Raw genomic sequence first — 27,323 nt, 5'->3', positions numbered from 1 at the left:
GACCACTGCAGCTAATGATGAGGATGACCCCATATATGTTTATTGTGAGCAGACCTCAAGCCCACCTGTTCAGCCCCCAGGCAACTACTTCAGAGACGGCCAAACAAAATTAGATAAGGGTTTGAAGAAAGAGCTATAAATACACCATATATATATATATATATATATATATATATATATATATATATATATATATATATATATATATATCTCAGCCTATTAGGATATTTTCTGAAGGATCTTGTGACCCTGAAGAGTGAGACTGAAGTAATGGCTGCTGAAAATTTAACTTTGCCATTTTTTCTTGCACTATATATCTGACTATATAAAATACATTTATTTAAAAAATATGAATAAATGTGTATGTGTGATTGCAGTGCGGACCAGGAGGTTGTCTGATAGAACTGGATGAGCAGCTCTCCATCATCATGGTGGGAAAACAACTTCTCAACAACATTCAGGAGTTTGTCATACCATACGTGTCTCTGTCAGAGCCCAACTCTCCATCAAACTAGTCTTATTTTTTTTGCAGCTGCTTATTACATTGTAGTAAACCACGTAGTATTTGAATGAAAAGACTTAAGTCTCAATACTGCAATACTCTGTCCTCTGAGAAAAGAAAGCCAGCACTGTAGTTCAGTGCTGCAGGGTGGGCACAGCAGTCTTCTGTGGAAGTGTATGTGTGGGTCAGGCTTAGATGAGATGAATTAATGAACATCTTAAAAGCAAAATCTTTCCTGTGATGGTTAGATTTATGGGTAGTGGATAAAAATATCAAATTAGAAATAAAACAACTGTCATAAAACAGCTACTATCATAGAAGCTGTGTGCTTTCATGCATCAGTATGAGAATAAAAATGTGTGTAAACATGAGCTTTAATTAAACAATAGCTTTATGAATCCTGATTGATTTGATTATTGATGCATCTGTATATATCACTGTTGGGTGCAATGAGCAGGCAGATGACTGTATCACTGCCAGTACTGCAGCATATCTCTTCTTTAATGTGGCAGATCTAGTGGTTTAGCAGAATAAATGCCACACAGAAGCTTTTAGCACTCCCTCATCAATAATGCATCACCAGAGTCAAACTCGGGCAAAACCGAATCTTTCTAAATGAACACAGTTGAATTTTAGACCTAGAAATAGCCTCAGAAGAGCCATCATCATCATCATCATCAACAAAACAGTGTGTTTATTGCTTTGGCTGTCTAATTCTATCTTTCGCGCTCACTGCTTTTCAGTAAAATAAAGTCTAGTAGACAGAAACAGGCCTTATCATCTGTGAAAAAGGCCCAGAAGGCAGAGGAGCCCAAGCGCTGGGAGCAGGACTACGAGTTGATTCCATGTGAGGGGCTTTTTGTTGAGTGTCAGGAGATTGGTAAGATGATAATATTTCACTTTTTAATGAGATTTCTGCACCAAGTTTCAGTCCAAAAAATTTGAAGCTACTGACGCTGAAACATCATGACTCTGATTTCTTGAGGAGCACCAGTGGCAGTCCTGGCTCACTTGGTGTTCAAGACAAGATGAGACATGACAAATAAAATAACATTTCTAGCAGCCAATCATTATATAAGAGTAAGTACACTACCATTCAAAAGTTTCAGGTTAGTAATTTTTGAGTAAAAGTGAACTAAGCAATCCCAAACTTTTCAACAGTATCAGTTTATTTTTACCTACATTAATCATGTAACTTTTTGTGTTATGTGATTATGTGATGTGATGTTTTTGTATAGATGCTCTTACTATGCTTGTCATGATCTTCTTTGCTGCCAGTCCTGTAGTTTGGCTTCATCACCATTTTTGTGGCGGCCTTCCCTCTGGCTCCTCTCTTCAGACTGTTGAATAACTGGGTGGAAGTAAGGCTGGACGCTTATAAGTTTGTGTGTGAATACCGGAGACCTGTGGCAGAGCGAGCCCAGCACATCGGTGTGTGGTTCATCATACTAGAGGCGCTGTCCCATGTGTCTGTCATAGTCAATGTGAGTGCCAACAAAAATTTGTATTTTTTTTATACTTAAAAGTATCAAATTTTGTTGGCAAAAAAAGGTCCTATTGAAAGGTCATAATTCATATGGAAATGGATTTGCCAACAAAATTTCAGAGTAATGTTGGATGTGACTGCACCTTTAGTGTGGTACTTTTTGGTAAACACATAAATGACTCCACATGTAACATTACATAATCTAAAATGATTCTTCTCTTGTCATGACTTTCCTTTTGTTGTGTTAGATATAAAGCATTACGGGATGAGAATGGGAAATACAGCCAGAAGCTTCCAATACACCAGTGTGTAAGACTGGGCTTTATCATTGCCTTTGAGGTGAACATTGATCTTCCTCCTGCGAACCACAACACAGTCTTATTCTTCCATTAATTTAAACTCCCCAATATATGCGGTGACCAATTTAAAATGAACCCCATTTACTCTGGTAGATAATGTCACATTTTCATTAAAGATCCAGCCTTGGTATTTGTTGAAAACACACACACACACACACACACACACGCACACACACACACACATATATAATTTTTTTTTTTATTAAATAAAATTGTATTGTACAGAAACATTCAACAAAGAGACCTGGAACTGCGAGCCAATGTACTTTGTCTGTATAATGACCTTATTGTTTATGATCTCTTTATTACGATCTAATAATTATTTCTATTTTGTGATCATCTTAGTAATAAAGTGTGTGTATTTATCCTCAGCATGTGGTGTTCTTTGTCCTGCGTGTCATCGACTGGATGGTTCCAGACATCCCTGAGTCCTTGGAGCTGAAGATCAAGCGGGAGTGTTACCTGGCTAAGCAGGCGCTGGCTGATAAACAGGAGGCCCTGCGGGTGAGTAGCTTTAGGTGATGTTAGTGCACACCATCCAGTGCTTACTCACTGTGAGCCATGCTTGTTCTCATTACCACTCTCACCAGAGAGCTCAGAGACTTGAGCAGCTGACCTGATCCCTCACTCCCTTAGCAGGCAATGACTCTGCAGGCAGCATTTGTGCACGAAGGTACATCACAAAACTAATTTCATACCAACTTCTGAGGAAGCAATACGGTTTAGTGATCTACAAGAAAAGAGAGAGAACTTTGGTGAATTTGGTGAATCAAGCTACAGTTTTACTGTATATTTGATCAAACAAATGCAGCCTTGATAAGTATAAAATACTTCTATTAAAAAAAATTAAAATATTGGAACGACCCCAAACTTTTGAACAGTAGTGTGTAGTGGAATTTAAGTTAAATATATAAATGTCATGATCAGTTTCATGCTGTTTTCCTTTAATTTGCAATATATTTTTATTTCTATTCCTGTCTATTGTCACAAAAATATAATAATAATAATAATAATAATAATAAAAAAGAAATGTGTCATCGTTTTAGCACTCTAGTGAAAGTGGAGCAAAGACCTTCGTATTACCAGTACTTATTTTACTGCCCTGGTTTATGCACTCCACATATTCTGTAGAGTACAGGGAAAAAAAGATCAAAACATTTTCAACCCACTTTTCTGGAAAATATGTAAAGATGATGCTCTGTTTTTGGTTGAGGTCAGAGAGTGTATATTTGACTACATGCACTAGATTCTGTGCAATGATGTAACCAAATGTTCAAGATTTTAAGGAAGAGTCTACCATTGAAAAACTCATCAGCCATCATTCTGAATATTGCCAGGATTTCAGTGTTTGCGGTGGTTATGACCCTGTTCTAGGGCCATATTGTTTATAATTAAATGGTTTTTAAAAATGTATTTTACTCCCTTTTATAATAATTTAGAAACATCGTGTCTTTGGTAGTGTGGTGTGACAGGGCCCTTGTGTTTGTTGTCTTTTACCCAAAATAAAATTTATTAAGACTTGTAGTTTATATTTGTCTTTCGATATTAAGCTAAAATAGCAGAAAGTTTTTCAATACGTATATAAAAGACCAACTGTACCTTTAAAAAAAAAAACACATAAAAATTATAATTAAACATGCTTGTCATCATTTACTCAAATTGTTCAAATTGTTTCTTTTTTCTGTTGAGGACAAAAGAAGATGTTCTGAAGAATGCTGGTCACCAAACAGTTGCCAGTAGCCAATGACTTTCATAGTATGGGAAAAAAATACCATGGAATTCAATGGCTACCATCAACCATTTGGTAACAAACATTCTTCAAAAATATTTTCTTCTGTTCAGCAGAAGAAATAAAGGTATACAGGTTTGGAACAACTTGAGGGAAAATGATGACCATTTTATTTTTTGGGTGGACCATCACATCAATAAAATATTCTGACTAATTGAGGATATCCCTAAACAATGCACTTCTTTCTTTCTTCTTCTTATTTCTCTGCTTTTCTCCTTGTATGCTGGTCCTTGAAGCAAGCAAAGCACCTCCCTACATGAGACTGACCTGCAGGGCAGGGGCTTCTCCAGAAGGGGGCTTAGTCACAAAGAAAATGCAAAAGTGATCCCAAAAAGACTTGTTTTGAAAAAAAAGAAAAAAAAAGAAATTGGACTGAAACTGGGCTTGGTTCTGTGGTGTTTGATTGAGCGGATGTGCATGTGTTTGTGAGCATGCATTTCAAAATGTAGAGGTCCATGCCAAAACTTCTAGATTACCATCTCTTGAACAAACTTGAACTTGAACAAACAGCTGTTTGTATACTGTATGATTTCCTCTGGCTCCATCTATACTAAGACATGTGATCACCTACACATCTCACTCTTTCTGCCCTTCTGGTAAATTATATATGCCTATTCGGATTTAGTGGGAGGGCAGGGAGATTTGCTTTTCTACATGATTACTAAAGTATATATTTGTACTAATGACAAAATGAAAATTGTGAAAGAAATCAAGAAGCTTATTCTACATTGTGTTAGTCTGAAATGCTTCTCTGAATAATACCTTAATATATTTGCATTTGTCATGTTTATCTCTGCGCTGTTTAAGGAATTATGTTTTAAAATAAAGCTAGTTTCAGTAACTGTTGAAAAACCATTGAAGTGTTTACATGCTGGAGGACAGGATTTAAAAGTATAGCTCAGCCAAAAGTGTAAAACTCATGTCATTGGAAATAAAAATGACTTTCTTTGTTTTGTGAAACTCAAAAGGAAACACTTTAATGTACACAATGATCTGGGCTGTCAAGCTTCAAATAAGCAATGTAAAACAAAATCATAAGTGGTCAATGAGACCTGCGTGTTATATTCAAAATGTTCTGAATAGAGATGCATTATTTGGACAAAATATTTAATTGCAATTTATTTCTGATAAAAATTAATTGTGATTTTCAAAATGTGTAAAAAAAAACAAAACAAAAAAAACAGGTTGATTGTTTGGAGGTGATTGTTTGGAGGTCTGCACGATTTGGCCAAAAAATAGTAATTATCAATATAATCATATCTTAATAAACAGCCTTATGAGCATTTATTTTTTTACAAATTTTATAAGGATGGTTGGCTCATATTGCGTTTTTAAATGAACATCATAAGCAAGCCAAACAGTGTTTGCAAAAAACAGTTTGTATAGATCAGCATTTCCTGCAAACCAAACTCCTCTGTGCCACGCTTCACTCTGAAATGCACACATTTAATTAAATCACAGCCTTTGATTTTTTTTTAATCTTTTTATTTTTTAAGTTACTTGATCACTTGCAGCCTTACTTCTTGTATTACGTAATAAACATTATGAAATGTAAATCTTGAGTCACTGAAAATTTCATGGTCACCATTAACTTTCATTGTATGAAAAACAGCAGCTTGAATATCTTTCAAACATCTCCATTAGCATCCCATAGAAGAAGAAAAAGTTGGGTTTGGAACAACATGAGGGCAAGTAATTTAATTGTGATATGAATGTGATTTTTGACCAAACTACTCTTTTTAATTCCTAGTTATGCCTGTCCTGTCGAACAATGCCTATTTGTGCAAAAATATCAGCTTGAACGAGAATGAAAATGACATGCTTGAACAAGTTAGAAAGGTGAATAAGACAACACTAATGCTAAGCCATTGAAGTTCTGTGTTCCAAAGCTGAGAGCCACTGCCAGCTGGCAAACGCTTCAGATCCTTAATCTTTGGTTAACACGTCCATGTAGGCAACTTCTGCCCTACTTTTCAGCTCTACTTTCTGTAGAAGATCTCTGGTTCTCACATTCCATTTAATTTGATCAAACCATCAAGCTTTGTGCGAGCAACCTGCCCCTTTGAACCCCTTTACAACCCAAAAATGCACCATACTTCCACCACTTTTTTGTAGTGGAATGGATCAAGCAACTCTGATTTATTGAAGTCAGAAGCAGACAGGTGTTCTGATAATGATTTGTCTCTAACCCCACCCACTTCAAAAATGAAAAAGAATCTCCATCACCTGAGGCTCTGTCTCTCTCTCTCTCTCTCTCTCTTTTCTGATTATTGTGATTGCAGTGCGTTCCTACACCATTCAGCCTGCAGGAAGAGTTGGTTGGTACTTGTCAAGGTACTAAAGTATGCAAAGTGGACAGCAGCTCTTTTGCTTATTAATAATGCACTCCGTGTTCTTCAGTGACCCAGAACAGCCTGTTGCACAAAACTGACACTTTAATGTGCTTTTACTTCTGAATAAACGAATTTCTTAGTGCTAACGCATCAGTAATTGGCTGGAGATTAATGTGAATAGGTTTTGTTTACCAAAGAGTTCAATGATTTTATTTTTTTCTGATCTTCTAGAATTTGACATGAGCTTGCTTGATAAATGATTCTTTCAGTTATTCTTAAAGGGATAGTTCAGTCAAAAATGAAAATGTGATGTTTATCTTCTTACCCCCAGGGTCCTGAGTGCGTTCTCTACAGAATGCGCTCAGGACAGGTTGGAGATTACAGTGAATCAGAAGTAAAAAAAAAAAAAAAGATATAAATACTGTTCAGTTCCTTGCACAGACCGATCGATTCACGTCTTTACACATCAATGTATCGTCATGAGCTGGAGGGTTTAATTTGGTTTGGTTTGTGTATGTTTCTTTTAAAATCTCAAAACCTTCCATTGAATAACTGATAGACTAACAGTTTGAGTTAAAAATCTTGGTTTGTGTTCTACTGAAGAAACAAAGTGACCTACATCTTGGATGCCCTGGGGGTAAGCAGATAAACAATTTTTGGGTGAACTATCCCTTTAAGTGAATAAATGAGGTGTGTAAAAGGGAGAGAAGTTAAATTCGATTTAAAGAGCACATCTGAGTGAGTTTTGGCATGCCCTCTCAGCTACTTGCTGTCTTCAAACTGGTGATACTTACCTAATTATACACACACACTTACATGCACTCACTCGCATGCATGGAGGGTTATTCGCATACAGTCTTCTTCCCACCCTCTATCTCACGCCCCCATCAAACTAACCCTCCTATCCGACTGCCTGCTATCCACTTGCAAAGTACTGCTGTTGACACACAGGAATCCAGACCCACCCACATACACGCACACACACTCATGCTCTTTCTCCCTCCTTGGCAGGAAGGACTCTCCTATGAACCAGACGACAACTTGCGCCTCTCTCCTTTTTCTCTGCTGGCAGGTGTTAGAAATAAAACCATAAATAAGTGCTAGAGGGAGCAAAGACAGCAGGGAAGAGAGAGAAGGAAATATGTCTGGCTTCATTTTTTTTTTTGCTGGAGAGAGGGGGAAATATGATGGAAAAGGAATGATGAGGAGTAATCTGTATTTTTGAGTAGCTAGAGCAGTTATTAGGGTTTTATTACTGTCAACTGTATTTTTGTGTGTGAAGGGGATTGATAAGAACTCTTGGATCATCTTGGCTCAACGTTGTGAGTTGGAGAGCAGTTAAGCGGAAACAAAGTAACCGAGAGGAAAACAAGGCATTCATGGACACTATAACACCTCAGCCACAATCCTGGATGAGTTGGATTCGCACACTGGAGTTGGACCCCATCCAGCCCACAGTCCACTAATACAAATGAGGTACGGTTTTATTTATTATTATTTTTTTTTTTTTGTGCAGTAAATCCCAATCTGTGGAGAACTGTTGCATTTTAGAAGATGTTACCAAAGACTGTATTTTGGGTTAAACTAGCTTTATATATGCAGTGGACCAACAGTCTGAGACGAGGTTGGAAATCTGGGATTCAGAATCGAATCTAGGAAATAAATGAAAAGCCTCAGGATTTTAAAATCAAAGAAACAATGCAATGAAAAATAAATATTTCAGATGCACTATTTCTAGGTCACTAATCAAGTTAATGTAGCATTGCTCTTGTGAACTACTTTGTGCAGACAGTCAGATGTTCTTGCTTCCACTGAAGTTTAAGATTCTGTTAAGATCATCTTAAATCATGATTGAGAATATCAGGTTTAACACAAACCTGTGGACTCCATGCAGCTTGCGTGCTGCTTGGCATACTAAGGAGGTATGAAATTCATATCAGTTTTTCAATTCAAATTCACTCACATTGTTGTTCATATGAAAATATATCTGTATTTTATACATACGTTTGTATTTTTACTATATAACAAAACTCAGCTTTAAATGTATTTGTATTTTTATTTTTTAAACATTGTCACTAGTGATCTCCGATTTTTTTTATTTGACCTGGTTGTTAACTTCGGCTGAATTTTTATTTTGTTTATTGGTACTTCTTAAAAATGTAATATTGCTGCCAAAAGAATTATGACTGCTTCCTGTTTACTAGGTGACACAGTGATTGTTTAAGGTGACTAAACTTTTATTATATCTTTTTTTTTTATATCTGTCCTGCTGGGTTGTAATGCCAAACATTTTTTCCTTGCTTGAACAGATGCTCATGCATGGAGTATAATGTTTTGATTTGCCACTTACCACCTGCATAGACAAATCTCATGATACGCCTGGGATATAAAATCCTAGTAGAGCAAGCAGAAACACTGTCCTCCAGCGCTGCTGACAGATATCAAATCAGATGCAAATATACCTGTGCTACCGATCGCTTGCAAGCTACTTAATATTGCATGCATAATAGTGTGATAGATTGCGCAGGATATGAGCCCTGAATATTCTACAGCTTCAGGGAGCAGATATGGTAAGAGTGTGCATACGTGAGCTTCTGTTGAGGTGAGGGGCAGGTGACTGCATGTCTGGAACACTGTAAAAGAACTGCACATGGATAGATGGCAGCACAGCTATGAACTCAATGTCAAGATTTCTTTACTCTGTTTAACTATAGAAATGTCCGTTTTTTGTTGGGCTTTGTGCTGGTCAGGTATCCTCATATAAACAGTTGATTATAAAATACTTAAAAATACACAATTAATTGTTTGTTTGACATAGGAATGAAGACATATGCATTGATTTTGCATTGATGAACGCATAAAACCTAATAAAGTTCCCGGATGTTTGTCATTTACATATTAACTTTGTCCCAGATCGGTTTATTAGGAGAATAAAAAAATGGACACAAATGAGATCATTGTTGATCTGCTGTAAAAGATTAGAAAGCTATAAAATATTTATGGATGGCAAAGTCCAGATGATTTGCTCTTAGGAGAGTTTGTTAGAAATGTTTTTCATTTTGATAGGGTTTAATATTACTTTTTAGTTTAATTGAACTTTTTTTTTTCTGAAAGAAAATGACATATAATACTATGTATATGCTAAGCTAGGTTTAGTAATTTTAGAAATTACATTTATTTATAATCATTCATATATATATATATATATTATGGGATGTTATGAAAATAACATGGCAGTTCATCCAGTAAAATCACTAGTACATCTACATCTGTTTTTAAACAGGAGACCTGTCTTGCGTGATTGTTTACTTACAATATGAACTTCCATCAAAGTCATGATTAATAGAGTCCTGTAGCATCATTATTTTGTGTCTGTTAATGTGTGTTCCTTGTCTGTTTTCCTATAAGGTCATACAGACTGATTGTTTCATGCCATGTGTGGAGCATGTGTTTTAGAGAGTGTTTTCTTTTCTTTCTGAGCGGGAGGGTGTGACATCCTCTTTATGACCTAGCACCTGTCTGATGGAAGGCTTTATGATCTCCTCTACACTACTGTTCGGGGATAGAAATGATCCCAGCTGCCCAGAGGAAAATATTAAAAAGCAGAAACCTTGCGGCTTAAACTGGCTTCATAACATCCAAGTTTAGACCATTTGCCTGGAAACAGTTCCTTTTAATGTGAGTCATGAAATAATGCCCACATGAGGATGTGGCGTAAAAAAAAAGAAAAAGTATCATGTCACAATAAAATCTCCCTGCCTTATTCATTCTCATCCTGCATAGCCTCAGAAACCATTGTCTGCACCATTGGACGTGTAAGAGATATCCTTTTAGTATTAGAGTGATTATATCCCTCAAAAATGGGTTCTTTTTGAATGTAGTCAGATATGGTGATTTTTAAATGCACAGATAAGAAGGACCTGGTGACCTTTTTGAATTCTCTGTGAAACTTTTCCTTCATCTCCATTGACATCTGACTAAAGAGCCATGAAATCACTGAATTTGTAAGAGGGGTGAGCTTTTAGGATGTGTGTTTGAGCATGGATGGATCTCGCAGGGTGTGGTTTGATGGTGCTGTGCTTTAGTCATTTTGGCAGATATGAACATCAGAGAGGTTGTGGGGGCGGCCAGACCCTTGGAATGTCTATCGTAACCTGTGGCTTGCCACTCCTCAGCTGTGCCAGTCTGTGTGTGTGAGTGTGTTTGTATGACTCATATGGGCTTTCCAGACCTGTAGAGAACTATGAGGATGCAATATGTCGGGAGAGATAAGAACCGATTGGAGGGAGCAATAGATAGCACGGCATGTTTGGTAACAATACAACTTATCTGGCACATGTACAAGGAAAATGTTTTTTTACTCTTTAAGGTCAATGTTAAGATGTCAGATAAATTAATTGCTTAAAAATGCATTAAAATTGCAATGAGTATACATCTTCTGCGATGAGCATGTTTGTAATTTCGGAATTAAAATTAATCTAGGATTGACGACAAAGTAAATTAATATCAGGGTGATATAAGTGTCTGGGTTTCATATTGAATAAAAAAAGGGGGAAAAAAAGGAATCTTATTAGGTACTGTAGATTACACTTGGAAATACATCTAATTATGAAAGTAACGGTAGTATTTCTTAGAATTTTTCATATACATATATGATATTTATTTGATTAATATTTTTTTAATTGAATGATTATTTATATACAGTATATGTATATTTAAAATATATATAAATATATAATATATTTTATTTACATTATATATAGAAATAATGATTAAGATATACTCACGTGAGCTTTTTACTTTGACATAAATTTGCTTTTGTTTGTTACACCACATTTTAGGGACATTTTTACTTTATTGCTCTTTTACGCCATTGACCCACATGCCATGATATATAAATATGGTAATAAATCAGTACCATGCTTTCCATTGTATTCAGTTACCATGGTACTACTAATGTCATTTCAGAAATAGTTACTTGTATTTTTTGACCTTAGAGTAATGCATGCAATTTCTGAGACTGATTTTCAGTTCATTCTATTCCAAAATGCAAACTCGAACTCCTCCCCGTCCCTCCTGGTCTGTCCTGTGTAAGGAGCACCTGTCAGTTGGAGGCAACAGCCTGATTCTGTATCTGCACCTACATGTACCAGAGTTGCAGTCTGGGGAAAAGGACGCCATGCCACACCCAGTAATATTCTGTTCTCGCTCTTCACATGCAACAACGTTCTCTCCTCACTTACCTTCAGCTTGCACAGTTAAGGTCAACAGGGCTACTCGGGGTGGAATGGGTATCTAAAGCCCCTTCACTCAACTCCGTTAGACTGCCTGGCCTTAAAGGGCTTCTAACAGCTGAACAATGACAACAAGAAAAAACCAGCAGAGCTCACCTGCGGAATGAACAGATGGTGACGGAAGAGGTTTGGGGAGCAATAAGAACAGACGTTGTTTGTGTGACTGCACGCTATTAGTGCCCACCCCAATGGTCAGCACAGATAGGATGCAGACACACAAATAAGGCCTGTTCTTGTTGCTTGGGCTTAGACAGACGAGACTCTTTGTTTGTACTCTGGTACAGCTTACTGGGCAATTTAAGTGGAATGACAGAAGCGCAGTTATTTGGGGAATGTGGAAAGTGTCAGAGATCTTTGTTGGGAGTGGGGGTTGACCATGATAATGAACTTGCTTTTCTTCGGCCAACAAAAGGCTTAATGGTTAACCATTTAAATTGTGTCCTCATTTTGCTTTTACAGACGACCATTGGATTGCTAGACTATATAAAAGAAACAGGTTATGATTGTTGTAATGTGTTGAAAGGAACTAGCCTTCCAAGGAACTTTTCATGTTTTTAAAACACATCAACGTTTAGAAGCTAATCAGTTCTTAATGACAGGAGGTGCGGATATCTTGACATATTTTTATGTATGATTGCACAAATGTGTGTCAGTGCAGGAGTGGATGAGTTTTGTTTTTTGCAAGGTGCACATATTTGTGTTTGTCTATGAAAAGCAGTCCTGAAAAAAGCCAAGCCCTAGGGGTATGTGTAAAAGGCTTTTTTTTTTTTTTGGCTCTGCTCTGCACACACCTGTTTGGTTACGCAGCCTGCAAGCTTTTCAGGTGCTCGGCTGGCTTGGCCCTAATGTGAATAAAATAATTTGTGTGAGTTTTATTACATGGACTGACCTAAATAAAGTCTCTCACAGAAAATCTTAAGGAATACCAGCAACGCATGTATTATGTGTTGATTTCCCATTCTTTTTTTAAAACGCATTGAAATAAAATTTAGTATAGCACACACTGTTTTTGTTTTTGGTTAATTTAATGAACCATTATTTTATCTTCTTTATTTTACATAATATTCATGGATTAACTATAATTTATTCTTCGTAAATTATTATTATTATTTTTTACATTTTAATAATAATAATAAAAAAAACGTTAAACTATTGATACTGCACCACTTGTGCATTAAAATTGTTATATCTGCATGTTAAAATGTCACAAACACTGATTTTGAAGGTGTATGCAGTATAGTGATCACACGTCAAAACAAGCTGTTCTGAGTGACTAGTCTTTACCTGTCTGTCCATAATAAAGCAGAGGGAGGGGGAGCATTTGCCTGGCTCCGTACACCTCCTGAGCAGTGAGTGAAAGAAAACAGGAAGTTGAGTGTGAATGAGTGTGACGTAAATGGCCTGGTGAAAGTAGGTCATCTTTTCAATGTGACAAATTTAACGGCATGTTAAAGAACTGATTGAGCTGTATAAATCTCACAAACATCAACAGGGATAATGAGTGTCATGTCAGTTTTAGTTGTAAATCATGATACTTAAAACAAAGAGAAGTTTTTAAACCCATATATGTACATTAAGAAGTAATGCTTGCAATAAAAAGCATAAGTTTCTACAATTAAACTGTCAAAGAGGTTTGAAAGCTCTGATATTTTAGTGATAGAATAAGCAAGTGCCTAACCAAACCTAGACTTATTGTGCAGCAATGCGGTACCTCCTTTAATATCCTACAGATGGATTATTCAGTCTGAACGATGTTAAATGTAAACAAAACTTAAAATCATTGTAATAATTGTTCTCAGCGCTTGTGCATGTGTGCTTAACACTCCTGTATTTGACTGGGTTGTGTCTAGTATGGGAAGTGTTAATGTTGAAAGAATGTTGAGTGCACAGATGTCCTAAAGATCTGGTAACATTTTTCTTTAAGATGAGACCGTGGGGTTCAAGGTGGTCTGAAGAAGCTTAGCTTGTTAGAACAATACCTTAAACCAGGTATTGTTACACCTATGGGTTTTTCTCTCTGTTGTGTTGGAGTTGAGAGGGTTGAGGGCAATTCAGTATCTGTCTTGATGGAGTAGGTAGAGGAAGGCCTCAGGCACTTTGAGGGATCAGGCCCCACACCAAACATAAACAAAGAAAGTGTTCTTCACCTCCAGATGTCCTCACCCACCCCATCAGAATTTAACGTTCCTATATAATCTGCAATGAAATGATAATCTCTGCATTTTTGAATGATCAAAACCTGAATGATATGAAGTAATGATGAGCATATATTCTTCAGTGGACTATCCTTTTAATATTTGACTAATTATGCCTGTTTTTTTGTTACCCCTTGCATATTGCCATCAAGTTGTAGCAGCTGAAAATGAGCTGAAGTGTGAGTGTGAAAGGCAAACGCCATGATGCACTTGGGTCTGAGCTCTCTGTCACAGGCCAATTAGACCAGCAATGTAACATACAAACATAAGCCTGTGACACCACACTGTTAGACCCTGCGTTCAAACAAGCAAAAAATTCTAGAAATTAAGGACTATAAAAAAGGCTATTTGCGGTCTTTTTGGTGCTTTTGTTGTGACTTTAGAAATTGTGCATACTGTAGTTATTTCTATCATTACATGCTGTGAGTATTTAAGACATACGGCTGCCACAAGATAGCATATAAAATAACCCATAGCAGGTGGAGCTGGGGAAGGTGGAGGGTTTCCTCCAGTGGATGCAAACCAGCCATTTAATTGTAAAGCAGCAAGCTTATTGGCTGTGTATGCTACATGAAACAATCAGCATGTGCCAAGTAGTTTAAGGCTGTGAATATCATTAGTTTGCATTAATGACCCATCTGTCTGCGCTGTCACTTTAATGACAGAACCTGCCATTTATATAAAAAAATATATTTTACACTAGTACTTAATATGACTTAGTGACAGCTATACGCTGTGGTAAAAAAAGGAAGATATTTTGCTTAATTTCAAACATTTTTTTTTTTTACCTCATTGTGATTGTTGACATTGCTGGATGTTTCAGCTATATTTGTGGATTCACGTGGTTCCTAACAGCCTCCATTGGCTTTTGCAGCATTGTTTTCTTTAATTATATACTGTAGCTACAATGAAGATGGTTGTTTTCTATTCATTTACTTTGTTTACACCCTGACTTACAGGAACCCTCCAAAATTACAGGGTGAATGTATACAACAAAGATAAAAACATAAAGAAATAACATGTTGAGAACATGGAAAATTACATGGTGGATTTTACTAAATATTGCAAAATGGGTATGACATCAAACTGAATGTATGGAATAGCTGTATTGTAATGGGTTGTAATTCAGTGTATTATTGAATTTATTTTAAAGTAATAGCTATGCACAGCCTTCACACAATTACTCCTGCTATTTGTACAGTGCATTTAATTTGTGTAGCACAGTAAAGAGTTTTACAGTTACAATTTACCACAGTTTTGCATGCATGATTTGACATACTTCTAAGTCACATATGATTTATAGCAAGAAAAACCATAAGGCAAATGTGAGATTGTTAAAGCATTGCCTTAATAACTTTTTGGCTATTGGCTTACATTATCTAAAAGCCCGCAAGATCAATACAGGAGCAGAAAAGAAAAGTCATTTCAGACATTAAACGAAGAATAACAACTTTTTATTTATTATTATAATTTTTATTTCAGTGTGCATGTAAAGAATGCAGATTCATTCCTTAAATCTCACATCTCCTGTGCACCTAACAGCATTCTCTATCTGGAGAAATAAAGGGACCTTTGTTTAGAGTAGGGAACAGGAAACCATTTGTGCAGTGTGTTTGTTGTACAGGTGTGAGTATAGTTTTTATCAGGAGAGGATCATATTGTTTTTTTTTGTTTTTTTTGTGGATCATGTTGAATCGTGCAGTTGGATTTAGCTCATTCAGCTTTAAAAGAGAAATTGAAATGGGAGAGACTCAAAAAAATAGATGTACTACAGATGTTGTTTGAGGGTTTAAAGATTAGCAGCATATTGTTTCAAAACAATCACAATAAACAATAATTTATATAGTTTTAAATGATATTTTTTTGGTTGATTACATGCAGACACCTAAATTGCATGTAAGGAAGAGTTTAAGGCACCTAGGGGCAACCCAAAAAGCTAAGTTTAGAAAACATCTTTCTTTATTTCATGGGTCAGTGAATAAGGCAGATATGGATCATCAGCACTGACAAGTTGTTGAGCCTTTATTGCTTTAATAGCCCAGGAAATGTCATAGCTCAAGCTATCTCAGGTTTGCCTGTGCCTCAGGGCAAGACACTGAATACTAATAAGTGTTGCTTCTCCCATGACCTAGATTTGTTTGGGTAAATAGAGAGGTGTTTGGAAACATGGGAAATATGTATGGAAAAAAAACTCTTCCAAGATGACCTTCTCAGTCAGGGTCCTTTTCATGAAGCATTCCATCATAGATATAAGCTGCTAGCAACACTACACACTTGACCATTATCATAGTTGGAGACAATGGAGTGTTCTCGTATGACTGCCTTGATATCTTCATGCAGAAGCTGCATTACAGAAGCAGTTTTGAGTAAGGAATCCAGTTGTAAATGATGTAGACAAGTATAGAGGATGAGGGTTGCGTGCTGCACTCTTTAATTAGAACAGGAAGATGCAGCAGCAGCGACTGAGCCAAGTCTGCCACGGGGAAGAGCAGAGGCTGTCCAGAGAGACTTAACTTTACCCAGTGGAACACCAAATCCACTAAGAACTGCAGAGATGAGCCCAGCTTTACTGTGTATAAATCTATGCTGGCACAACAAAAACATTGGCAAGAGGGATCTACTCCACTATGCTCAAATTTGGAGATGCAATGTCTGTCAAGACAATAGTTATGTGGATGATAGTTATGCAAGTTATAATATCTTAATTTGTTTCCGTCTGTTTTTGTTTCCTAATTTTCTAAGCAGTACCCATGTGCTTTCTGAGCTATGCTTCCCGGCTATGGATTCTCTCCTCTCCTTGATGTCCAGCCTCACCTCCAAGCATTCCATTGCAGAGGCGAGAGCTCTGACATGTGGTACCCAGGCTCAGTGGAGACCCAGGCTCTGAGTGACTCTAGGGAAGGTAGGCCTCTCCTGCGACAGCATCAACACATTGCTGTGTGTCAGCAAGAGACATTGGCCTTCATTGACCTTCAACAGCAAAGCGTTAATGGTTTCCAATCACAGACATTGGAAAACTGTAGTTCCTCTCTTTGCTCCAAGCCTATTAGATGCAATGGAAATGGTCCAACTGATTTTGTCGAAACTGGGAGTACAGACACAACACTAGACAATTATTTAACCCAGGATACCAATAATGTGGAAGGGGCTCAGGATCAGATGTGGACACCCATTACTGCCTTACCTGAAACAGTATATGAAAAACCTGAACCAGGAGTTGAGGGTCTCAGTTCTCGGGATTTGTCTCTGCCTCTATCCCCTACATACGATCCTGAGAACAGGAACTCTTTGGAGCCTCAGCAGCTGAGCTCCCCCCCTTCCTCCTCAGATTTCCAGAGTCGGGATCCATGTCGCCTTCAAAGACGAACCTCTTTGGGATCCATAAAGGAGAAGTCCATAAGTAAGTGCCTCTTTCAATTTAGTCTTGCCACATTGTTCCTACAACAAATAGTTTGCCACAGTGCAGGGTTACTTTCACCAATCTTTAAACTGTGCATGAAGATGATTCTGTTTAGTGCAGTCCTTACTAGCATGATAAGCTTCTTTCAGATGTTTTAATACACTGTGACAGTGGTTCCTAAGCCTGTCCGTGAAAGCTCCTACATATACAGTACACATTTTGGATGTTGGAATCTCTGGAAACAGGTTAGATCAAGCTTTTAAGATAAGGGAGATGTCCAAAATCTTTGCTTTTGACAGGCCTCCACCAACATGGCAAAAGCTTGTACTACTGTGCAAAGTGATTGTGTCTGTTAAAACTAGAGATGAATGTACAAGTGGATAGTTCCACTCAAGATGCCTTTTTGTTAACAGGGCGCAAGATGAGGGTGTACTCTCCAGACACTCTGAGTGATGGGTCCATCAGCAGCCCAGGTGTGGAGTGTGATTACCTGCTTCCAACATCCTTCGAATCATTCGTAGAAGGAGGCCTTGGCATGGTGGGTTCTACCATACCCACATCTCATAGTTCCAGCTCTCTCCCAGGGGTAGATGAGGACCTCTCTCTTACCTTACCAATGCCGCCAAAACCTTTCTTAGACCCCCCTCAGGAGGATGCCAGATTGGAGGGGGACACAAATGATGGGGGGAGGCAGAGGTTGGGCCTGGAGGACCGTGGGTCTCTGGAAGGCCCTGCCGTTAACAGTGGGACCTCACTGTCTCTGTCCCGTTCTCGCTCAGCAGACGAGCGCCGGCGCTTCTCTGCCTCTGAGCTCATCTCTCGTCTACAACTCTCCCAGAGGAAAAACTCTTTTACCCTTAAGCTGGGCAAGTCTCTTTCTGCTCGTGTGGCCTCCCGGGACCGCCATCTGTCTGGAAACCTCAGCTCAGACTGTAAGTGACTCATCAGGACTGATCTGACTAATGAAAGACTTTATTGTGAAAGTCTTGTGCTGTGATGTCATGATCACACTTCAGTGATATATTTTCAGCTCAATTCCTTTTGTATACCTTCTCCCTCTCTTGTCTGTTTGTAGACAAACCCAACTCCAGACATCACTTCTCAGGGGGATCAGGTGACAGTGCACCACACAGTCCAGTGGGGTCTGCGCCACCTCTGCCCTCTGCTGACTGTAATCTGCCACAGCAAAGGAGGATTTCCAAGCAAAGGTGGCTCTAAAACTCAGCTAGAGAACAAAAGTAGTGAGTAGAATATAATACATTCTGTTCTAACATTTAACATTTGTACCGGTTTTTCACAGTATGAGAGAGGTTTCCATTGATGAGGATGGAGACAGTCCTCCCAGTAACTCTAAACGCTTATCACGCTTCCTGCCGAACTGTAAGTTCAATAAACAACAAATCTGGAATTTTATATATATATAGTCATGGCCAAAAGTATTGGAAGTGACCATTTGTGTTTTGCAAAGTTTGCTGCTTAAAGCTACAGTAGTATGTAAGTTTTGCCTCTTTGTCGCCATCTACGTTTGAAAACCTGGAATTGCAGTAAGTTCCTTGCGGAATTATATTTCATGCGTGGGTTGTGATCTAGCGAGGATGAATCTGTTTTGAGGTGAATGTGTCAGTCACCGCACCAGTGTGGATATTCACTGTACTTAGTAATTACAGATTCTAGCCTACATCTTGCTATGACCCAAATATATTTCACCATATATTTTCATCTGAACAAGTAAAAAGTCTGCCATGCTTTGTTCTGACCAACTGAGGAAAAAAACATTACAATAAATCGCGCTACCAATGGTGATTTAATCTAACAATTGATTAGCTAATATCACATCAAACCCTGCAAATTATTATTATTGTTATACTTTATTCTCAAATTATTAATGTCAATTAATGTTGCTTGACTTTGAATATAATGTGTATTAGCATGTAGATTTCATTTTCTTTATAGTCTAATCACTAATTGTCACATCATTCGAATTTCATATTAAGAAATTATTTTAACCAAAAAAGCAAACTATGCTCCCATCGAACTCGTTTTGTCTTTAAAATACACATCTTCTGTAAACCCAGGCTATCTGTAATCACAAGCACATTTAAAACTGGAATATAATTTTATCTAATTCACATGTTTCACATTCACATAATCTTTCTTGATTACAATCTGCCATCAAAATGATTTTTTTTTACATTTATTTATTCCAGCTGCTGTGGGAATAGGCTATAATTAAATGATCCGCCACCTGCAGGATCCTCACATGCGATGGCCTAGTATACGGGACAACTTCTTTAAGGTTACAGACCTGACATAATGATGCAGTGCCATGCTCGAATTTCCCGTGAAAACCTACCCGAACCACTCAAGTTATAAAACATTATTATAAAGTAACAGTTGTGAATAGGGCTAAAGTAAGGCGATAGTTTCTAACACTGGCTGGTTATGTGCTTGCTCAGATATAGATTTTGGATCATTTTTATCCCAAAAAAATTACGGAGTGTAGCTTTAAGTTGTTGTGGTGTTCATTCACATTATTTCTCGATTATTGTTAAGAGTGATCAGATGTATTTTAAATAATTGCTAAAAGCTTCATTGGCCAAAAAATAAATCAAGAAATAATTGTTTTTCACTGTTTTTTGATCCTTACACAAAATGACTTGCTAACATTAACTGACTAATCGAATTAGCAGCAAATGTGAAAGTGTGGGTTAATCACTATCATACTAATTAAGTTTTAAGAGTGGAGTGATTGCTATAAAAGGAGGGAAGAAGTGCTTTCTATCATTGTGTTCTTGTTAGCGCTTTGCATCAAAATGGCCTCACATGCAAGGAAATTGCTACAAAGAATATTGCACCTGAAAGAACCATTTATCGTATCATCAAGAACTTCGAGAGAGGTTCAACTGCAGTCAAAAAGTCTTCAGGACGTCCCAGAGTGTCCAGCAAGCACCAGGACAGTCTCCTCCTGAGGAGTCGGCTACAGAATAGTGTCTCCACCAGTGCAGAGCTTGCTCAGGAATGAAAGCAGGTTAGTGTGAGAGCATCTGTACACACAATGAGGCCAAGACTTTTGGACAATGGCCTGGTGTCAAGAGCAAAGAAGCCATTTCACTCCAAGAAAAACTTCAAGAACAGACTGTTATTTTGCAGGAAGTACAAGGATTGGACGGCAGAAGACTGATAAAAGAGTTATTTTGTCTGATGAAGCTCCCTTCTGACTGTTTGGGACATCTGGAAAATTGATCGTTTGGAGAAGAAGAGGTGAACGCTACCACGAGTCCTGTGACATGCCAGCAGTGAAGCATCTTGAGAACATCCATGTGTGGGTTTGCTTTTCAACCAAAGGAGTGGGCTCTTGTAATTTTGCCCCAAAAAAACTGCCATGAAAGTGAAGTGAAAGTGACATTCAGCCAAGTATGGTGACCCATACTCAGAATTTGTGCTCTGCATTTAACCCATCCAAAGTGCACACACACAGAGCAGTGAACGCACACCCGGAGCAGTGGGCAGCCATTTTATGGTGCAGCGCCGGGGAGCAGTTGGGGGTTCGATGCCTTGCTCAAGGGCACCTAAGTCATGGTATTGAAGGTGGAGAGAGAACTGTACATGCACTCCACCCCACCCACAATTCCTGCCGGCCCGGGACTCGAAACTCACAACCTTTCGATTGGGAGTCCGACTCTCTAACCATTAGGCCACGACTTCCCTAATGAATAAAGAATGGCATCAAAACGTCCTGCAAGAGTGACTTCTTCCAGCGATCCATGAGCAATTTGGTTATGTGCGTTTTCCAGCATGATGGTGCACCATGTCACAAAGCAAGAGTGATAAAGAAATGGCTCGAAGATCATTTCTTTGAAGTTTTAGATCCTTGGCTAGGCAAGTCCCTGGATCTATATTCTATCGAGAACCTGTGGTCAGTCCTCAAAAGGCGAGTGGACAAGCAGAAGCCCACAAATTGTGATCAATTACTAATTAGGCAAGAATGAATCGCCATCATTCAGGATTTGTCCCAGAAATTAATTTCCCGCATGCCAGAGGTTATGAAGAACAATAGTCAACACTGTGAATACTGACTAATTATATATTTTTGGCCAATTAAAGCTTTTAAAACTTATGATATTCTTATCATTGTTTTCCAGTATACCATAGGAACATTACTAAAGCAGCAAACTTTGCAAAACACAAAATGTATACTTTTGGCCATGACCGGATTGATAGATGGATAATTTTTATTTTTTTTACCAGTTTTCTCTTCCTCTCTCACTTTCAGTGATTTTGTATCAGGAATACAGTGACGTTGCTATTAACAGAGAGATACAGAGGCAGCAGGGGGCGGAGCCAGGAACCGATGAAGAAAGAGGAGACTCTGTGTCCTCTGGCAACCTTTCCCCATCCAGTTCATTCCGCTCATCTCGAGGCTCCGCCTTTTCCCTTTGGCAGGATATTCCTGATGTTCGGTCCAGTGGACAACTTGACAACTTCAGCAATGAAGAGCGTAAACTGCAGGAGGTGACTCCACATTCAGAAAGTCTGTTTTTTTGTTTTGTTTATCAACCAGCACATTTTGCTGAGGAAAAAAAACTATTAATTTTATCTTGACTTGTTTTCTCATTTCAGGCCAAGTTTGAGTTGGTGACGTCAGAGGCCTCATACATACGCAGCTTGTCTATTGTAGTTGACCACTTCATGATGTCTCCTGAGCTGTCGGAGTGTCTTGGGACACAGGAAAGGCAGTGGCTTTTCTCAAAACTGCCTGATGTCAAAGAAGTCAGTGAGAGGTGATTAATGAAAATGTTTGCTATGTTTGAAAGAGTAAGCCTTCATCAGACACGTAAACTATCCCTGTTTTTTCTCTCTCCCATTCAATTCTCCTTATGTCCAAAGATTTCTTCAAGATTTGGAGCATAGGTTAGAAGAGGACATTCTGCGTTTTGATGTGTGTGACATTGTCCTGGACCACTGTCCTGCACTGCGGCGGGTTTATCTGCCTTATGTCACCAATCAAGCCTATCAGGAACAGACCTATCAGCGGCTACTGTAAACAGTCTTTTACCGTAAAACAGTTATCTAACAAGCATAACAATCCGTGTGTTGCATATTGCATTATTGACATTAAAGAAGTTTATTTGTTTGCTTCGTTGTGTTTTCTTAGGCAAGAGAATCCCCGTTTCCCGGGAATCCTTGCCCGTCTGGAAGAGGACCCAGTGTGCCAGAGGCTGCCTCTTACATCATTCCTTATCCTTCCTTTTCAAAGGATCACACGCCTCAAAATGCTTGTGGAGGTATTCCACCATGCGCTTCCAAAAGTGACAATGACAGAGAGCACAGATTCCATTTTTAATATTTTATATCTTAACAATTGAAAACTTTAAAGCTTTAGAACAAGGCTTCCAAAATGTATTAATTATCTTGTGATAATGAATTGTCCATTATAGAATATCCTAAAGAGAACAACGCCTGGATCACGAGATGAGGACACTGCCACCAAAGCACTTAATGAGCTTAAAAAGGTGAGTAAAGTAAGAGAGGACCAGGTTTGAGGAAGATATGAATATGAAACCTAAATCTGCTCTGTTTCAATAGATTATAAAGGAATGTAACTCTAGTGTGCAGAGCATGAAGAGGATGGAAGAACTAATTCATCTAAACAAGAAAATTCACTTTGAGGGCAAGGTATAACATTGGGCATTCATTTTAATGTTTAATTAGATATCTATTGTACTGTATATCATGCAGGGGCATCTGAAACCAATTTTTATTTATTTATTATTTACGTGCCAGTGGCAGCCCTGGCTTATTTTGCATTATAATTATAATTTTTTGACTACTTAGATTTACATTTGATCAAACACTTCACTTGCAATAATTATCAAGTATAACGTACAAAATAAATATTTGGTTTTGGAAGTTGCATTCAAAATCCTCTTCGAAAGGTGCAAAAATCAGTTGGAATGAGCATGACACTTCTGGCATCATGTTTTCATATTATTGGCTTGTGTGTGTGTGTTTTTTTTTTTTTTTTAGATTTTTCCTCTAATCTCTCAGTCTCGCTGGCTGGTCAAACATGGTGAACTGCTCGAAGTGGACACACAGAACTTGAGTATTTCTGGGTCTAAGTTGAAAGTTACCACTCGGCCTGTGTACCTTCACCTGTTTAATGACTGTCTTCTGTTGTCCAGAAGGAAGGAGTAAGTCTGATGGGAAAGAACATTTTTTTTTTTTTTTGCAAATGTGTCAACACATTTGAAAACCTTGTGTAAATGATAATAAGTCTGCTACAAAATATATCGCTTCTCTACCCTGTCACAGCACATGGAAGTTCATGGTGTTTGTACATGCAAAGATTGAAGACCTCAAGGTGAAAGATCTAAGCCAGAAACTTCAGGGAATCCCAGGCTTCATCTTCTATCTGCAGTTATGTGAGGGACAACAGCTAAAACACCAGATTCTGCTCAAGTCGCCCACAGAGTGAGGACATTCACATCATTGCAAAATATTAAGATCTAAAATGGAACAGGATACAGGATGCATAAAAACCAAGTCTAAAACTAAGTCAAGAACATGTTGTTTTATATGTAGGAGCAGCAAACAGAGGTGGATAACTGCTATGTTTCCCTCCGATCTAAAGACAGCTATTGAGCAGACCAATGAAAATGATGGTGTGTAAATTCTGGGTCTCCTTCTTGTCATGCATTTCAGATTTAACTACATTTCAAACTCAAAACTGCTTTTTAAATGGTATGTAATATGTGAATCGTGGCTGGTAGCATTAGATGGATAATCACCCAGTTAAGCTGCACTGTGTACCAGATGTTTGGCTTTGTTAAACTAAGCAGTTTGGACTGACTGTTCTGTCTGACGTACAGAGTCATTAGTTATTTCACTGACAAAACATTGAAAACATAGTGGAATACACAGTTCTGCTCAAGACTATTCTGTTTACTTGTGAACTAAGTGTCTCAGATAAAACTCGAAAAGGAACAGTTCAGCCAAAAATGGAAATGGTCTCATTATTTACTCACTCACTCGTGACTTTCCAAACCTACATGACCATATTTCTTCTGCTGAACAAAAACATTTTTTGAATGTCTTTTCAAAAAGTGGATTTTGCGTTCCACAGCATAGCATGCGGGTGTAAACAACAAAAGACTGAGTAAATAATGACTGTTAATTTTGTGGAAAACCATTCCAAAAATATCTTGACAACAAATCCAGTGATCATCAGTTCTCATTATTACCCCTAACGTTTTGTGGACAGACTGCCTTGTGATGCTAAGTCTTATGTTTGTCTGTGCAGATCTATCTCAAGTCCAGTGCATAAAGAGCTACCAGTCTCAGGAGCACGATGAGTTAACGCTGGAGAAGGCAGACATCCTTCAAGCTGTAACCATTACAAGTGATGGTGAGGAAAATCATTTCCCTTCCTCTGGCTACACTACATTTTTCCCTTTGAAGAAGAGAAGCTGGAGGACTGCAAGGTAGAGATAAATGACCTTTTATGTTTTCAATTCACAGGGTGGGTAGAGGGGATCCGGTTGTCGGATGGAGAGAGGGGCTGGTTCCCCAAAACTTACGTGGAGGAGATCACAAGCCGCAGTGCTCGTTTGCGAAACCTCCGTGAAAACATTCGCATTAAATGTGTCTCACAAAAATTAGAGGGAGAGACCCTCTGAGACCTTGAAGTATGGGACATTGTTTTACCTAAAGCTTGTTGGTTTCCCAAACCAGAATACATTTTTGTGAATATTCCAGATTTCCATGGCTAACATTTTAGATTTAGTAAGGTATGCTGTAAAAATCTAAAATTGATTGCTGATAGGATAAATAAAACTAAGCATCGCATCTATGGAGGACTTAAAGTGACGCATAAAACACATCTAATTAATTTATTAAATTGAAAATAAAAATACATATAAATCACTTTGCAAAGTTTTACAAATATATTTAAAAAATATGTAATTAATGATTACAATAATGTTTGAATATTAAGATAAAATTATATAATGATGCATTTCAATTTTACAAATGAATTTTGATGAATGTTTCCTTGACAATGGAAAAATGGTTTCATACACTGCCGTTCAAAAGTTTGGGATCAGTAAGATTTGTAATTTTTTTTTTTTTTTTTTTAAAGAAGACTATTCTGCTCATAAAGGCTGCGTTAATTAAATCAGAAATACAGAAAAAAACTGTAATATTGTGAAATAATATTGCAATTTAAAATAATGTTTTTTTATTTTAATATACTTTAAAATATAATTTATTCTTGTGATGCTAGGCTGAATGTTCATCAGCGTCATTACTCTAGCCTTCAGTGTCACATGATCCTTCAGAAATCTTGCTTAATGTGTGTGTTTTTGTTTTTTGGAACCTGTTATATTTTTTTTTTCAGGATTCTTTGATGAATGAAAGGTTAAAAGGAACCGTATTTATTCAAAATATAAATCTTTTGTTACAATATACACTATCATTCAAAAGTTTTTAAAGGGATTTTTTTTTTTCATTTTGAAATAAATTAATGCTTTTATTCAACAAGGATGTGATAGATTGATAAAAATGTATAATAAAGACTTAATATTGGAAAGGGTTTTAAATAAATGCTGTTCTTTTAAACATTATTCATCAAAGAATCCTGAAAAAAGAATGACAGGTTCCAAAAAGAAGAAAAATAAAAGCAGCACAACTGTTTTCAACACTGATAATAAATCATATTGGAGCATATTTGAATTATTTCTGAAGGATCATGTGACACTGAAGACTAGAGTAAAGATGCTGAAAATGCAGCTTTACATCACAGAGATTTTAAAATATATTAAAATAGAAAATCATTATTTTAAATGGTAATACTAATTTACAATATTACTGTTTTTCTGTATTTTTAGTGAAATAACTGCAGCCTTGATGAACAGAAGAGACTTCTTTAAAACATAAAAATCTTACTGATCACAAACTTTTGAACAGCAGTGTATCAATTTTCATTTTAATGAATTAATTAATTGATTATTGATTTCCTCTGGATCCTACTAGTCCTCCTTAATCAAGTTTTGCACTTCAGGTTTTAAGTACGGTAGCTCTTCATGCAATATTATCTTGATTCTTTTCTACTGCTCGCTTGCAAAGAAATGCATGTGTTGTTACTGCATGTAGCATATGGTGCTGTGCTTTCTGACAGTCCACAGACGCACACACACTACTCAAAATACAGCTGCCCCGGGCTAACCATGTGGGTGGAGGAAATTTGGATATGTCAGCTGTTAAAATGTTTAGCAAAATAACAAGATCCAATTTAAATGCCTTAGTTTTAGGTGGCATAGCAGCCATTTCACTATCAAGTGTTTATATGAGGACTGAAAGTGAGATGTCTAAATAAAATGAGAGTTAAATAAAATGAGATGTCTTTTTGTTAGCAGATTCACTGAAGTCACAGTAAAGCTACTGTAAAATGCTTGCTTTTACTAGTGAAAAATTTGACCAAAATATTGAACTTTTTGACTTGCTGTTGCAACATAAATATTAGTTTATCCCACTATTCTTCTGTAGATAATCATTTACTTAATAGTGCTGGCATAATAACAGGAAGTGTTTCTTTAAATTATGACCATTATTTATGTCAGTGATTACTGATGTTTGTGAATTTGTTGTTTTGGCAAAGCAGATTTTTTGAGCAGTTTCTTTGTGGAGTACTGATATCCTGAGCATGTTAAATCGCATTTGAAATATGATCCATAAGGGTGACTTTGTAAATAAAAAAAAATGCATATATTGAAGCTGAAAAGTGTCTCACATGTCTGTCTGAGACCAATGGAAAAACAAGCTGAGCTTTCAGGGTGTGTAAAGTTAACCTTGCTGTAACCAGGATTCCCAGCCACGTATGCACACAGCTACAACAAAGCGTGCCTCATAAACATCAGTTTCATTCCAGGCTCACCTCATATCCCATGGAGCAATAAAGCAGGCGGGTA

General features: G+C 37.4%; 1 protein-coding gene across 3 annotated transcripts; it reads left to right on the top strand.

The window, feature by feature from the left end:
• Positions 1 to 256: 256 nt before the first annotated feature.
• Positions 257 to 25,748, top strand: LOC113045594 (rho guanine nucleotide exchange factor 19-like). Of its 3 annotated transcripts, XM_026206043.1 has the most exons (21): positions 257 to 1,382; positions 1,781 to 1,986; positions 2,237 to 2,327; positions 2,720 to 2,851; positions 6,419 to 6,470; positions 7,752 to 7,945; positions 16,704 to 17,358; positions 17,772 to 18,290; positions 18,434 to 18,566; positions 18,659 to 18,738; positions 21,632 to 21,870; positions 21,979 to 22,139; positions 22,246 to 22,398; positions 22,514 to 22,643; positions 22,797 to 22,871; positions 22,945 to 23,034; positions 23,386 to 23,549; positions 23,671 to 23,829; positions 23,941 to 24,020; positions 24,659 to 24,763; positions 24,877 to 25,748. In XM_026206043.1, the coding sequence occupies exons 7-21, from the start codon at positions 16,725 to 16,727 to the stop codon at positions 25,032 to 25,034; spliced, it is 2,880 nt and encodes a 959-aa protein (XP_026061828.1). In that variant the 5' UTR covers positions 257 to 1,382; positions 1,781 to 1,986; positions 2,237 to 2,327; positions 2,720 to 2,851; positions 6,419 to 6,470; positions 7,752 to 7,945; positions 16,704 to 16,724; the 3' UTR covers positions 25,035 to 25,748. The 3 variants fall into 3 exon arrangements, with proteins under 3 accessions (XP_026061828.1, XP_026061827.1, XP_026061830.1); XM_026206042.1 differs by lacking the exons at positions 2,237 to 2,327; positions 6,419 to 6,470; XM_026206045.1 differs by lacking the exons at positions 257 to 1,382; positions 1,781 to 1,986; positions 2,237 to 2,327; positions 2,720 to 2,851; positions 6,419 to 6,470 and having other exon boundaries at positions 7,008 to 7,945; positions 16,701 to 17,358.
• The last annotated feature ends 1,575 nt before the right edge of the window (positions 25,749 to 27,323 follow it).

The sequence above is a fragment of the Carassius auratus genome, chromosome 27, assembly GCF_003368295.1.
Source record: "Carassius auratus strain Wakin chromosome 27, ASM336829v1, whole genome shotgun sequence".
Taxonomy (NCBI): domain Eukaryota; kingdom Metazoa; phylum Chordata; class Actinopteri; order Cypriniformes; family Cyprinidae; genus Carassius; species Carassius auratus.
Note: the sequence above shows the minus strand (reverse complement) of the source record. Positions and strands in the feature narration are given on the sequence as shown.

Coding starts and splice junctions, on each gene's coding strand:
- LOC113045594 (XM_026206042.1), top strand. CDS start 16,725: ATGCTTCCCGGCTATGGATTCTCTCCTCTCCTTGATGTCCAGCCTCAC. Junction 22,140..22,245: donor GTCAAAGAAGTCAGTGAGAG/GTGATTAATGAA, acceptor TTATGTCCAAAG/ATTTCTTCAAGATTTGGAGC. Junction 23,550..23,670: donor CTGTTGTCCAGAAGGAAGGA/GTAAGTCTGATG, acceptor ACCCTGTCACAG/CACATGGAAGTTCATGGTGT.